General features: G+C 32.7%; 1 protein-coding gene and 1 non-coding gene across 2 annotated transcripts; one reads left to right on the plus strand and one right to left on the minus strand.

The window, feature by feature from the left end:
• Positions 1–89: 89 nt before the first annotated feature.
• LOC109789648 (uncharacterized) lies at positions 90–3821 on the plus strand. Its single transcript, XM_020348661.3, has 3 exons — positions 90–902; positions 3132–3211; positions 3303–3821. Exons 1-3 carry the CDS (start codon positions 90–92, stop codon positions 3394–3396), a joined length of 987 nt encoding a protein of 328 aa, XP_020204250.2. The 3' UTR covers positions 3397–3821.
• Positions 3822–8062: 4241 nt separating this feature from the next.
• On the minus strand, positions 8063–8144 carry TRNAS-GCU (transfer RNA serine (anticodon GCU)). Its single transcript has one exon. It is a non-coding gene; the product is annotated as a tRNA-Ser (tRNA).
• Between the last annotated feature and the right edge of the window lie 8027 nt (positions 8145–16171).

The raw sequence follows: 16171 nt of genomic DNA on the forward strand, positions 1-16171 counted from the left end.
TCTTCTTTTTCTCTGCGTTCCCCCTTCGCTGGAACCAAACACCAAACACTAAACAGCGTCTCATTCTAGATCCTTCCAAACCCTCAGACATGGCGAGGTTCGGCGAGGGCGACAAGCGGTGGATCGTGGCCGAGCGCCCCGACGGCACCAACGTCCACAACTGGCACTGGGCCGAGACCGACTGCTTAGAATGGTCCAAAGCCTTCTTCAAGAACCACCTCACAAACGTCGCCGTGGCCACCGCCGCCACCGCCGCCGAAGCCTCCGTCACCATCACCAAACTCCAGAGGCTGGACGGCGAGGCCTACGTGAACGTCCGCAAGGGCAAGGTCATCCCAGGCTACGAGATCAGCCTCCTCATCGCCTGGGAAGGCCAGCTCCATAACGCCAAAGTCTCCGGCGCCGCCGAGATCCCCTACCTCGCCGACGAAAACGCCGGGGAGGATCCCGAGGTGAGAGTCAAGGTCAAGGAGGACGGCGAGGTCGCCAGCAAGCTGAAGGAGGTTATGGCGACGAAGGGGAAGGAGCTGATTCTGGAGAGGGTTAGGGTTTGGGAGGCCAGCATGGCGAAGGGCGGGCCGGTGAAGGAGGAGCTCGAGGCGAAGAAGGCGGCGAAGCGTGCCGCTGCGGCGGAGAAGAGGAGTGCGGGGAAGAAGGGGTGTAAGGTGATTAGTTTGACGGAGAGGTTTAGGTGCAGGGCGAGGGACTTGTTTGAGATAATGATGGATGAGAATATGTGGAAGGGGTTCACGCAAAGTAATGCGAGGATTAGTAGGGAGGTTGGTGGGGAGTTTAGTATTTTCGATGGGTCGGTGATTGGGAGGAATCTTGAGTTGCAGGAAGGGAAGTTGATCGTGCAGAGGTGGAGGTTCGGGAGCTGGCCTCATGGGATGCAATCAACGGTGAGAATTCATGATTGTGGATTTTCTTGTGTTTGTCATTTTCCTTTATGGTGGGGGTGTGTTTGGACGATGAATTTTACAAATTCAAGAAATTTTAAATTCTTGGTAGTTGAATTACTTTGATTTCAATTTCTATCATTCTTAAAATATTTTGTTTGGATAAGTCAATTTAAATTTATCAAATTTTAAATTGTTGGGTTGGATATGATAATTTGATTCCACCATGGTAAAATTAATTTTAAAAATATATTTATATGTTGATATTTTTAAATTAAATTTTATAAAAATAAATATTAGCTAATTTGTAAATATTTATAATAATTTTAAAAATTAATATTAAATAATATTTAATAATTTTAAAAATATTTTTGAAAATTCAATAATTAAAAACATGAAAAAATAAGAGATAAAATAAAATATATAAGTGAAATAAAAAAAAAATGAGAAATTTTAAATTCTTACTTTTTTTGAGAGAATTTGAAATTCTACTATTTCAAGGAATTTCACAAATGCTTGAATTTCATATTCCTTATAAATTCTCCATCCAAACAAGGTATTTCACTTTAAAGAATTTGAAAATTTTCAAATAAATGAATTACTCCATTTAAATTTCCCAGCCAAATACACTATTATGCTTCTTTAGATTGATATTATGTGTGTGATGTAATGTAACCAATCTCGTGGTTGTAAGACCTGTCTTGGAACACAAGAGTTGACCTGGCAATGTTAAAATAATGTTTGGTCGTCGGAAGTCATGTTTTGTGTACGAAGATTAGTTCTTGATTGTTAGCTTTATGATGTTGCGTGGATTATGTTTATGGACAAAAAAACAGTTGATAGATAATTGGTTTGTTAAGTATGCTGGTAGGTATTGATTCTTGATCATGGACATGTTTGGATAAATTTATGCATAAGGACTTATAGGAGAAAAGAATAGAATGTGTGATGTAATGTAACCTACTGGGTAGCATGGTTGGTTTGTTGAACATGTTGTTAGGTATTGATTCTTGACCATGGACTTGTTCCGATAAGCTTTTGCATAAATACTTTTAGGAGAAAAAAATAAGATGATAAGATAAAATAAAATAAACATAAGTTAAAATTACCTTATGTATAAGTTAATTTGTAAAAGTTTGCACATATTACTTCAAAATGTATTTTTAATTTATGTATAATCTAGTTTTAAATTATAGAAAAACTTATTTTATTTTTCTATTTTATTTTTTTCTCCTAGAAGTGTTTATGGAGAAATTTATTCAAATAGGTTACATGTGTATGGAAAACACTTTGTTGAAAGAGGTGATCTTTACACTTAAGAAGGAAAGAGTGTGGATATTCTTGGTGCTGACAATAAAAAAAGAATGTGATGCGAGTTCTTGTGGAATCAGAATTTAGTAGTAAGAGTGATATATGAACATATTCTAAACTTAAGTTTGATAGACCACTGTAGTTGAGTTTAACAGAAGGATATAGTTCCTTGTTCGACTTTTCATTGAGAGAGACAATGACATTTAGAGTCTTATAGTGATTTTCTCTGAAAGAAGATACTTGTACCTGTGACTAAACAAAAGGAATCTAATTTTGATAGTTAAAAAGAACTTATTTTGTTGATACACCTTTAGACTAAAGACTGAGATTTTATGCTCGCAACCAATTGAATGCTGACTAGTTAGGAATCAAATTAGATGTTACTATTGGAGGAAATATCATAAAAGTTAACTGTTTTAAATTAGATCACAATTTATAATTAGATTACACTGTTTAAGTGTATTTCTTTCACATGAAACTTTTTCGACTGAGAATTCAAACCAAGTTTTTCCAAAAAGTATTCTTAATAAGTTTTACAATAAAACATCAAAATGATATTCTCTAGTTTGTGTAAGAAGCTTGAGCTTGTGATGCAAGATCTCCATTGCTCTAGGGTATTAAGTTTAATTAAGTGGTTATTTAGTAAATTCTTATCATGTATGAATATATGTAGTTAATTTAATTACGAGATTCATTGAAATAAATAGATGTTTACTTTGATAAGTTTTATCAAATGATTTATGGAAATAAACTAAAAACAGTTTGATAATAGGTATGCTATTTTTTTAAGCTTAAATACGTTATCTAGAAGTTCTGGATGTCTAAAATAGTGAGCTTATTAAAAGATGTTTGCTGCAACATACCAAAAGTGCTGTGTTCTTTGAATGTGAAATGAGTGTTTGATTGTTGCGAATTTTGCAGGTGAGGATTGTGTTTGAGGAGCCTGAAACTGGAGTTACTGTTGTTAAGCTCACGCATAGTGATGTGCCTGAAGAAGACAGGTGAGTTGGCGTTTCATCGTTTTGGTTTTGATTTGGAACTTTATGTTGCTCGGTTGAGTTACTGAGGTGATGTGGTTGCTTGCAAATGCAGATATGGGAATGCAACTGTGGTGGAGAACACACAGAGAGGGTGGCGGGACCTCATTTTCCAAAGGATAAGGGCTGTGTTTAATTTTGGAATTTGAGAGTCTCCGGATACTGTTTGTGCTGTAGAATTTTTGTTTTCTTTTTATGGATTTTTTCTTTTCAGTAAGGGAAGATTATTGGATTGGCAAAGGATCATATTATTGCGAAAGCGAAGTGTCTTCTGCAATGATTTAGCAAATTGCCTCTTGCACAATTGCAAGGTCCTGCCGCATGTATCTCTAGTTAGATTTGTGATTTGTGATCATCATTGTTAATTGTTTCTGGTGTACTCTGTCACTGTTTTAACTCGTTATACAAACAGTTCAAATTTTAAACTGGAGCTAAATTGCTCCAGTCTTTTACAAAATTAAGACAAGAGTGAAATGTCATTATGGATATGAATTTTCCAGCTGCATGTTCCTACTTATATGACATGCTGCATATGATCTAAATGAAGATTGCTGAATATGATTGTTTTGGATTATTTCAATAGAATTTTAGGAAATATTTTGAGGCAGTAGATGATTTTAGTTCTTGCATATGTGTTTGGAAGGGTTTTGTAATGGAAATAGGGGGTAATAATGATAAGATTCTTTTGCCCGGAATTTGAGACTTAATTGATATGAAATTCAAGGTTTCAAACTTCATACCGACACTCCTAAGTGATAATTATTGTACCTTTAACCCAATCATGATCTTTTCCAATTTCAAACCTCTAGGTGACTGCACATTACTTTTGTGGTTTCTGTTCGGTGTTTCCCTGTACTATCAAAGAATTCAAAACAGTTTCCAAATTTGGTGTTTGAAATTCAGTTAAATTTGTCGTTTTTGAGACGGGGATTTGATCAAGAATTTGAATTGGCCAAATGCGAAAGCTTTGCATAAAATTGTGATCATGAATCTATAAATTTCTCAACAAACAATAGTCTGAAGTGTAGAACATTCTGTTATAGTTGAATTTAAGGGAGAAATTTTACTCCATGGCGTAATGTTGCTTTTAGAGTAATTGTTCAATTTAGCCTTTTTAAATATATATCGTTATTATATTATAACTAGCATGGAAAAAGGAAGCCTTCGTAAAAAAAAAAAATTATTGTTTCTGAGAAATATAAGTGGGAAGTTACTTTTTGTTTAAAAGGACATTTTTTTTATATATATTTTTTCTTGTTTTATCTTTAAACATAAATTGGTGAGAAAAAATAAAATATAATACAAGAGTATAATTGTCTTAAAAAAAGTGAAAACTAAAAGGAGTATTTTTTTTATATATATTGTTATAAGTTATAGTCACTGAAATTAAGAAATAGTTAAATAAATTAATAAGAGTTTTTTAGGATTTTAATTAAGTTCTTAAATTTGGTTGGCAACATTTTTGAGAATCCTTTATCCTAATTACATTTCTTTTTTTATTTTCAAAACTTGCTTTGATACCTTAAAGAATTTGAATTTAATTCTACTTATTTTACAGCAAAATTTAATACTACTTGGATTAATAATTTGTTACTTCCTTCGTTTTAAAGCTTTGGTTCTTCCAATTTAATTAGTTTTGTTTCAAAACTACATCTTTATGTAATTTTTGTAATTTTTTAAATTACACCCTTATATGCATTTTTTCTTTCCGTCCTTGGAGTGTCCACTGCCGATAGGCATGACTAATCTCCTCCTTACGTTGGAGGCACCTCAAAGGGTGGGATAGCTAACTCCAAGAGGCAGGATTCGAACTCCTGACCTTGCTTAAGCGTAGATCAACCCTTACAGTTGAACCACACGCTTGGGGTTATATGTATTTAGTAATTAAGGCTAGTTTAAGTAAAATATTAATATTATTTTGAGTGGTATGAGTAAGTAATCGAGAATATTGTAAAAATTTGTATGAAGATAATTTAGTCTGTATATAAAATGTTTCTTAATCCAAGTAGAAAATCAAAATACTAAGGTTGTTGAAGGTTATATGGGTGTAGTAATTTTTCTTGACAAGGGTGTAGTAAATCACGTACAAGGGTGTAGTACTTTTTTCTTGATTTGTTAATTCATCCACTTTCGTTTTGATTTTATGTTGTAATGATTTCTTTTTGGGCCTAGTGAATTTAACATACGGTTGATTAATCCATTTTCAGTTATACCTATAACGACCCGCCATGGTCTCTACACGTAGTGGAATCGCACTACAACTAGTTAACTAAGAGAATATTAAACTGGATAACACATACATACAAGCATAAATATAAAGATCAAAATAATTAAGTTTTTGTATACAAAATAAAGCACCATATATGTACAGTCATCCCAAAATATTCCTTAGTGCCGGTCAAGCACAGACAAAACTTGTTACCCAAAATGGTAACTCAAAACACGAGGCTCAACTCCTCGTCTCGCAGCGGTCACCTCTACTCCAAGCTATCCCTGACCTGCTCCCATACCAAGTATGATCATCGCAGTCCCACCACTTGGAAACAGAAGGGTAAGCTAGAGTTCAAAAATCAATCATATAAGTACAGAATAAAAATCTATACTACACATGCATCCCAATCAAGTCCTTAAGTAACCTTCCATCTCAATCAATCATCCATTCATCAAACATGAAGTCAAACACCAGACACTCCATCATCATGACAATCATGCAATACATGCAACTCATGACAGATATCCATGCATATCAATTATCTAATGCGTCGTCACGCATACACCTAGGAGATCTCCATAACAATAGAGCTGTATAAGTGACATTCCATCCTACCGAAACCACCCCAACCGTTTTCACGCCCAATGCGCCGGCTCGGTCATAGCTAAACAGGATATAATCCTCACTCGGGTTTACTCGGATGATGTCACTTACACACTTGGAAGTCCAGATCCACCGTCAGGTATAGCACAGTTGGGTAGGGGCTTACCACGACCTTGTCATGCATTAACCAAGTCAATTGTGGAGTTCTCCCACCGATTATCCGCAAGGATCCACACACCTTCCCGAGTACTTGGTTAAGGGAATAACCCTCGACCTCATACCCCGCTCTAACACTAGCTAAGGACTTAGAGGAGACTCACCCAACCCAGTGGCCTATCTGAGCACCACTCTCCCAAATCCAGTGCCTCCATGAGCACCACTCTCATATATCAGTGGCCTATCCAAGCACCACTCTCAAGAGACTCTATGTGAGCTCTTCCAGTTCAAAAATATTTTTCCTCTCCTCAAGTCCTAGGCTAGACTCATGCCAGAGGCATCACATGCAATCATGCATCATACATCATAATGGTCTGCCCACCATCATGATCAACAATCATACACATGTCATAAGACATCACATGCAATAATGCATCATACATCATAAATGGTCTACCTACCATTATGATCAATAAACATACTCATATGAACATATACACATGTCATATCATATTCAAACATTCATACGTATCATCACAAAGCATACATATGAATCACACCTCATCATACATCATATATCATACATACATGATCTAAAACTTCAACTTTAAACGTACATAAACATCAATTTAAATCAATTATTTATAAATATAATTGCGCACAGCGCAGTCAGCTCGCGCCTGACCTAATACCAACCTAAGAGCTCTAAGCTCTCCCACGCCTGGCACGCTCAACCCACGCCCGACCTGCTCTCAGTCAGAGAGTTTCAAAACTCTCATCCAAGCCAACACATCCAGCCACATGCAAACACAAAACACAATGCATAGGCTCCATACAACTCAAAATAAACTTAAATCTCACATTCATCCAACCTATGCATCAAAATCATCAAAATCCTCCTTTTTCTCAAAATCTCAAAAATAAGATTTTCTTCAATCCATCTATGGATTCTCAGCATTCATGCATCAATTGAGTTTCTAAACTCACATGCAACCTAAACAACAAACAATCTAGCTTCCCTTACTTGAAGATTGGCTCAGATAGCCAAAAACTGAACAAAAGTAGAATTTTCCTTCGTAGCTCAACCCAGAACTTCAATCTACCCAAAACAAGCTTTCTAATATGAATTTCAAGAAAAGACAGAAGACATTAATGGTCTAGAAGAGAAAAAGAATCATACAGAGAAATTTGGGAGAGAAAGGAGCTCACAGACCTAGAGACCTTCTCTCTAAAACTTCTCTCTAGAAATCTCCGATTCTCCTCACGGCCCACGCCCCTATTTATAGGCATTCCGGAGTGGCTAGAACGACCTGTAACGAAACCGGAATGGCCCGTTCTATACTCCTACGTCATGTGCAAAAACCACATGCAGAACGACCCGTTCTGAAATCAGAACGGCCCATTCTGGGACTCATCCGGAACGGCCTGTTATGCATTCAGAACGCTCCGTACTCCCTTCCAGAACGGCCCGTTCTCCATCTAGAACGGCCTGTGCTCCAACCAGAACGGCCCGTCCTCCGACCAGAACGACCCATTCTCAACCAAAATTTACAGGTCAATTTAATAGCTTGGAACGGCCCGTTCCAAATTGAGAACGACCCGTTCTGGGCTACTAAATCACTTTTTTTTTTTAACTACGTTGCAATACCAAACAATTTAGTATGTATTTTTAAGAGAAATTTTAACACAAAACATTTCAATCCTTTAAGAGAGATACAGACCAAGATCAATAATAATTGGTTTCAACTTCCTTGCTCTAACAACATCAAAATACATTAAAAAAAAAAACCTAAAATTAAGGAGTGGGAACAAGAAAACCGGAAATATGACTAAACAAAATTGTACGTCGCCTGAGAGATTCGAACTCTCGCGGGGAAACCCCATGTACTTAGCAGGCACACGCCTTAACCACTCGGCCAAAGCGACTTGTTGATATATCCATGATACATATACTTTCTATTTGAAAACTTGTTTGCATTGATTTCATGATTATACGAATAGTTAATAATATTCTATAAACGTAATCTTATATTTAAGTATTATCAATATAAAAAAAATATCTTTTATCTTTTATCCCTTTACTTACTCTATATATATATGTTAGATTTTTAACCTTTTAAATATCTTTAGAACCCTAAAAATTTTAATTGAATCAACACCTAAAAGTTAATTATATACACAATCTTCTCATGCATTTTTATTGTATCATCATACTTAAAGACAAATATTTTCTAATGTATATGAATTTGCAAAACTTATTAAGAACCCAACATGCTTATGAAAAAAAAAATAGAAAACACAACCCATTCTCTTGCTTTTCGCGTGTTTTAAACCATCGTAAATGTCATCATCATATGTAGTATGTAGCTTAATTGTAATAAGAGTAAATAAGGTGGATATGCCTAGTTCTATGCAGGGTCGGAGGGAAGGAGACTTGGAGGGACATGGTTCCTATACACCTTATTTATTATTATTATTTTTTTAATGTATCAAAATTACTATAATTTTTTTATCCCCTAAAATTTAAAAACAAAAAATGATAGATTGATAGATATTATGCTAGTTTATATTTAAGAAAAAAAATGTATATATATATATATATATATATTTCTTTTCTTTTCTTATGATTAATATATAATGTGTCAAAAATGAAAATAAAAATATAATATTATAAAAAATTTTATGATCTTAGAATATTTATATATAAATGTTAAAAAAAAAAAAATGATACCCTTAAGTTAAATTTTTGGCTCGGTCCCTAATCCTGAGGATGCAATTCCTAAGGTTGCTAGGTAACTAGTTCACCATGACACTACCTAACATGGTTTTGTCACCTTGTTTAAAGAGCCTCTCGTAGCCGTAAACCTAAGTTGATATACTCCATTTTGACTTCAACTTCCCTTGTATAGCACCCAATTTTTTAAAAATAAAATAGTAATATTAATAATTTAATTAATTAATGTGTTATTGAAAATTATGAAATAAGATTTGAGTTTTAATAGAATGAAGTTGCTTGTAAAAAATAATTAGATTTTTATTAAATAGTGGTTATAAAACAAAATAAATGTATTTTGGAAAATAAAAGTTAAGTTATTGAGTTTGATCCTTGAAGTTCAATCAAATCTAAGATATTAGATAATCTAATACTTTCTTTTTAATTCTTTTCCTATTTTTACTTTCTAAAAAATTCTATCGTCAGAATCTTTTTAGGATCAGAGAAGATCATAATGTTTTATCCTATTTTTCGCATTAACTTATCTAATCAAGGATAAATGAATCATCTCGTTCATGAATATAGAATAATTATGGATAGTGAATTTGTCTATCAATCTTGTAAGCATTATAAATAAGTAGATATTTTACATTAATAATGAATTAAAAAAATTGATTAAATGAATTAGTTTTTAATATTGCAATTTGAATCTTTATCAAATTAATTAATTTTTTGTTATAACTTTTCTTTCATCATCTCTCAAAAGGTATTTTATGAATGGAGACATTTTTGCGTTTATAAACTTATGATTATGATTTTGTTCTAATAATATAATATTTTGACTGTATCTCAACGGTGATGGATCAAGTTTCCTGATTTCCAAAGTTGAATTTATTGGGGCTATGTTTGGTTGATGAGGGAAAAGGTCAAGATTATTTATTATTCATTACTGTTCAAAGAACTAAGTGTCATTTTATTCAGAAAATGTCAAAATGCTGCCATATTTTCGGCAAGATTCACGAGTCACTAGAAAATAGCCCATTCTACATCGACACGCGACCAAGATTTTTCTCTTTGCAAAACACTAGTCCATGCTTCAGCTACACGGTCAATTTTACTAATTAAAAATATTATTGATTTAATATATATAATTTAAATATGATTTTAGTCATTTTTGGTTTATGTAATTTTTTTCTTCTTATTTTTTATCCTCTAAAGTTTAGAAATATTATCTTTAGTCTCTATTATTATGAAATTATTTTTTTAACTATTTATTTGTTTATTAAAATATTAAGTGATCATCTTAAATATTATTTATAATTGTTAATTATAACATGTTATTGTGTGACTCTTCTGAAAAGTTATATTAGAGAATCTTCATTGAATAGTACTTGTAGTATATCTTAATAATAAACAACATTTTTTTATTAGCGTTTTTTGTTGAATAGGGATGACATGATAAAAAATTGCTTAAAAATAAATAATAAATCTTAAATAAACAATGTTGTTTTACCAAAAAAAAAAAATAAACAATGTTGTTTATAACACAAATTACTTTCACAAGTTAAAAATATTATTTATCATTTTTAATTAAATTAATATTTAAAAATAATAATAATAATTAAATTAATTTCTTTAAATTATCAAAAAATAAAGTATAAGTAAAAAATATGAAATAGTGAATTTCTTATAAGACACCACCATTAGCGAGAAATTTGTATAATTGTAGTGTGAGTTGCTTAAAAATAAAGTGATATGACGTAGATCTATTTGAAGTAAAAATAAAATAAAATTTAGTAAGTTACTTATAAGAACTATTATTAAAGATGCTCTTAATCTTTAAAATAAATGTTATTCATCTATCTTAAAATAATACATTAGGAACTAAAAATAGTGATTTTAAATTTTTAGGAATGAGCCAAAGAAAAATATCTTACATGAATCGAAACAAAAATTTACTTATTTTACAATTCTTAAAATCAATGTTTATAAGTATTTTTAAGGATGATAAATAAAGAAAAAAATTACAAAGACTAAAATCAAAATTTACTTATCTTTCACTTATAAAAACATATTTAAATTTTAAAAAAATTGACTAACGAAATCTAGTTTTGTACTTTTAAAATAATTTGACTCGAACTAATTTAATTAAATTTAAATTTATTCGCACTAAATTATTAACTTAAGATATGTTTATATTTCAAAATAAAATTAATTTAAAAATTAAAAGTATATAGATTGAATTACCTTTTGTATGTACTAATATTTTTCTCATAAAAAACCCATCCCAGCTTAACGTTTTATTTATTCTTTTGTCGATCAAATTGAGCTAAATTGTGGATCAGTTGTAATTAAAGATTATAATTTTATTTGGACGTGTTAGGTACACAATAAGGTGTTAGATTTTTTTTTTTTTTTTTTTTTTTTTGATAGGCAAATGTTAGTTGTTAATTGTTAGTTTTTTTGTTAGTGGGGAGATTCGAACCCACACCCTCCTTATCACTCCAACCCTATGTCCCTCCCCCCAAACCACCTGGACCACCTTATAACTCCCACAATAAGGTGTGTCCTTCCCATTTACTCATAATTGTTAGATTTCTAAGGTGTGTCCTTTTATTTCTGAAACCCTTTGGGATAATAAAGCCATACAGTAATAGCTATTTTGCTTGAGGATTTCTCACTCTTATAAATATGTGAATATTAACTTTTATTGCTACCTTCTCTACCTCTCTATCTCATACTCATACTCTTTTTCACATTTCACGCCTTCTTCTTTCCTCTTTCCTTCGTCATTCCCAATTCTAATCTGTTGTATCTTCAATTGTTGATACTTGAAGAGCGTCAGTTCATCTCTTCATGATTTGTTTATCATTTTATGTAAAAACATTTTACTCCTCCCAACTTATATCTTTTATTCTCATTTTAGGAACATTGAGTATGGAAGGATAGAAGGAATTTGGTTTTTACCCTTTTCACACCCACTCTAATCCCCTTAGGTTATCTATTTCCTAAGAAATTAGATAACAGTAAGGGAAAAGTTAGAAAAGAGAAATAAATATTATTTAAAAGGGTGGTCATAGGTGAAAATGAAAGTAAGAAAAGAAAAAGAAAAGAGAATAATAGAAAAGATTCACATCCTCTGATTTCAATGTCTAGGTATGAATGAGTGAGAGGTGATGTTGGTAAGTTCAGAAGTAGATTTGGGACTTTGCCTAATATAAGCTTACTTTGAGAAAGAGTGACGATTTGTTCACCTTTTCTTTCTAACCAAATACTCATCGAACCTTGCCAACTTGAAGAGCATGTATATTTTGGAAGTTCATTTCCTCCCCCTTATATGTACCAATGTATTTTTAAAGACCTCAGAGTTTCAATTTCTTTTTCTTATTTTGAATGTGAATTTCTAAAAAAGGTTAATGTAGCCCCTAGTCAATTACATCCAAATAGTTGGGATTTTTTTGCATGCTTACTAGGTTTTATGTTTAGTCCTGAATATCAAATTATCCTTAGCTAAGTTTATGCATTTTTATCAACTAAAACTTGGAGAGCCACCACATGGTTGGGTTTCATTGAATGGTAGCTCTAGCTTTTTCAAAATTTTACCCAATCTTATAAAAATTTCAAGGAGGAGGAAATTTTTAGGGTCTGACTTATTTGTAATGGCCCTACATCAGATAGTAATCACCATCGGATCATCTTAGTTTAAACTGACACCAACATAGTCATCATCGGTGAATGTGATTAGTGGAGTAGATTCATTAAAGGCATTAACCATGGAATTAACATTGTGAATATTTCATAAATGTCTTTTCAAGGCTGAATTTGTTGTGCCCTCTCTTGCAAATCCTCCAATAATGGTGTTGATGACACCATGAAAATTAGAATTGTCATTGTTTCATTTGCCAACTTATTATTTTGTATTATTGGTGACTTATTGTTCTTTTTGTGGTCGATCTTGCCAAGTTTGTTGACCTCTACCATGTCCACAATTTCATCCTCAATAAATACTTTGGTGCGATTAGGAACGTTAGATGTAATGGCCAAGTTATCCAACTTGAATTAATTCTTCAATATGATCTTTCAATGTCCACATTCTTCTATCGTATGACCATAGCTCGTATGGTAACAACAATGTTTGGTTTTTTTGCATCATTGGGATTATGTCCAAATGGTGGTAGATATATTAAATCTGCATTGTTAGCTTCTTCGAAGATATTAACTCGAGGTGCATTTAACGGAGTATAGAAATCATATCTCATACCTCATACTTGACAAGGTTTTTTAAATCAGACTTCACTAGATATTTTCATTTTTCTTTATTCCTTGAATCTCCTTTATTAGATGTTCTTCCTCAAACTTTATCTCTAAACTTGACATGCTTTTCCATTTGAATGTATCTAGTTGCTCGTGCATGGAGTTTGCCTATGTTGGTAGGTTGTTTACAACATAAATTGTCCACAAATGGTCCTGGTTTGAGTTCCATAAGCATGGAATGTAGAGCAACCTTGACATTAAGGTTATGGATCTTTATAGATACATTTGCAAAGTTTTTTTATATATAAATTTTCATAAGGATTCATCATCTCCCTATCTCAGGTTGGCGAAGGCTGCTGAAGTAATGTGATAAAGTTAGTTAGTAATGTACTAGGCTATAAATCAATGCATTAGGGTCTCAAAATTGTCAATAGACCTTGGCAATAATTGAGTATACCAACTTAACACTAAACCTTTCAATGAAGTAGGGAAAACACGACACAGGAGGGCATCATCATTTATGAGTAGATTCATTTGGCTAATATAGGCATCTATGTACTCATCAGGGTCTAATATTCCATCATAACGTTCAATGTTGAGCAACTTTCAACCCAATGGAAGTGGGATTTCCATTATTCCATCAATGAATGAATGTCATCAAACTCCAGAATGACCTTGGTGATGTTGAGATTGATATCTTCATTTGCTTAATGATGTGAATACGCTAGAGAAAGAGAATGATGTTCTTTTTCCTTGGCATGATGATGACTTGCTTCATTTTGTGGATGTTGTTGTTGTAACTAGGCTTGAATATATTCATTTTCGATGCATAATGATTAAAGATCAATTTCATGTTTGTGACACAGTTTCCATGGCTTCATTAATTCATTGTCACATGAGTTCAACTTGTTCAAGCAAATGTTGAATTGTTACATTATTGTCCATATTTGGTATTTGATCGAAGCCGTATCCGGTCAAATAAAATAATTAAATGCAGTACTAGGAAGCTGTCCTAGGTTGTCTCCCAAGGACCATTTGTCTCTGTCAAAGGCTTAAACACGAAGTGGGGGGGTTTGGTTCAGTTTTTCAGCTTAAAACACACTAAAACGCAAGGTAACATAGCAAGCAAAATAGATTCACTCCTTGTTTGGATTGTAACTCTCTTATCCTTGGTTCACAATGAGATTACTCTGTCAACCACTTAACCTTGTTCCATCCGAGTTAACCAGCTAAGCGAGGATTAACTCAAGACTTACCTACAGGAATTAAGCAAACGTATACAACATTGAACCTTTTCACAGATTACGCAGCTATGGCATTAAGGACAACTCATTAAGCATGAACACCTTAATACAGAGATTTAATGAAGAATGACCAAGTAGAACAAAGATATGCAAAACGTATCCAACCTCAAATAGAGATTACAATCCAGAGCAAGGAGCCAACCCCAAGGGTTCAACCTTCCATTAAAACGAAAACAAAAATGAAAACAAAAACAAAAATAGAAACGAAAATGTAAGGAAGAAGAAGAACAAGAAATGAGTAATCTTATTCTTCAAATATAAAGGTTCAGTTTCTACAACCAGAGAATAGTAAAAGCAAAGAAAAACGTGAATGAAGAAAAAGCAAAATGTAAAACTCGAGTTACAAGAATAGAGAGCAAAGAAAATGTAAAAACAAAGGGAAGGAGGCTGTCCAAACATGGTCACATCAGATTCTTAATGTTAGTGGCTGCCAAGTCAGCCCTAACCTAGACTCCTAAGACCTAAAACGCAAATGGGCCCCCTCTAGATGTGTCTGGCCCTAAAATGAATAAAACAAGGTTAACAAAAATGTAAGCATGTTGCTGATGTGGCGCTAACGTGACACTATAGTGCTGACATGGTGCTGACGTGACACTTTATCTCTTGAAGTCCAAAATTAATATCCAAGCCCAAAAATGCTCCATAATTAACCTGAAAATAATTGATAAACAAAAATTAGACCAAGTGAATCAGAATTAATTAAAATTCAAATTATTGGTCCAATGAAGCCCAAATAGTAAAAATGTACAATTAATAAGCGATTAAGCCCAAATTAACAATTAAAATAAGTACAGAAAGATAAATAAATAAGGGAAAATAATGACTCATCAGCATTCCTTGTTTTACTACTCCTGTCACACTTCTAGAATGAGTTCGAGTTGAAACCATAGCTTATTGAAGGAAAATTTACATCAACCCCATGACGGGTGATAAAATATTCTTACATAGATAAACCTAGATGATGAGGCTATCCTATAAGATCTTCCTTCGTACTTATGAATGGATGTTGGATTGGATTATTGTCAATCTTTGTTCCAAGCAATGGAGGTACTTGCAAAAAGACTATGACGATCAAGTTAGTCACCTAAATATTCTTATCTATCGTGTATTACATACCTCTTTATTTGTTAATCGTACTTGTCCACTTTAATCAGTTTTATAACTAATGCAATTATAATGAAATCGATTTGAGTTAAATATCAACAACTACTGAGTTCTCATATCAACTTGATTAATATAGATTTTACAAGTTAGAGATTGAGATATCAACTCGGTAATAGAAGTATATATCTGAGGTTATGTCACCAGAGAGGTTAGAACATACCTAATTAATATTTTTTTTTTTATCCATAATCACTTAAACAATAAACACAAAAACAAGAAAATACATTAATTTATTAACTAATTAAAATAAAAAAATTAAATCAAATAATTCATTAGGCATATTGTTTTTTTTATTCTTTTATTTTTTTTATCACTTTTAATCATATTGTTTCTTAAGAAAAAAAAGAAAATTCGGGCATCATTTCGTAGAGGTGTAAGCGGGTATGGATAACTTGTGAACACGAATTGACCCAAATCATCCCAGTGAGTTTAGATTTGATTTTTTTAGCGTTTGAGTCAAACCCAACCTATCCCAATTAAAACTTGGCATTGTATGAGTCAAGTAACAAGTTTTGTGT

Source organism: Cajanus cajan, chromosome 7, assembly GCF_000230855.2.
Source record: "Cajanus cajan strain Asha chromosome 7, NIPB_CcT2T_4, whole genome shotgun sequence".
In the NCBI taxonomy this organism is placed as follows: domain Eukaryota; kingdom Viridiplantae; phylum Streptophyta; class Magnoliopsida; order Fabales; family Fabaceae; genus Cajanus; species Cajanus cajan.

Excerpts from the sequence above, each read along its gene's own strand:
- LOC109789648 (XM_020348661.3), top strand. The coding sequence starts at position 90 with ATGGCGAGGTTCGGCGAGGGCGACAAGCGGTGGATCGTGGCCGAGCGC. Across the intron at positions 903-3,131 it reads CTCATGGGATGCAATCAACG|GTGAGGATTGTGTTTGAGGA; the intron begins GTGAGAATTCAT and ends CGAATTTTGCAG. Across the intron at positions 3,212-3,302 it reads GATGTGCCTGAAGAAGACAG|ATATGGGAATGCAACTGTGG; the intron begins GTGAGTTGGCGT and ends TTGCAAATGCAG.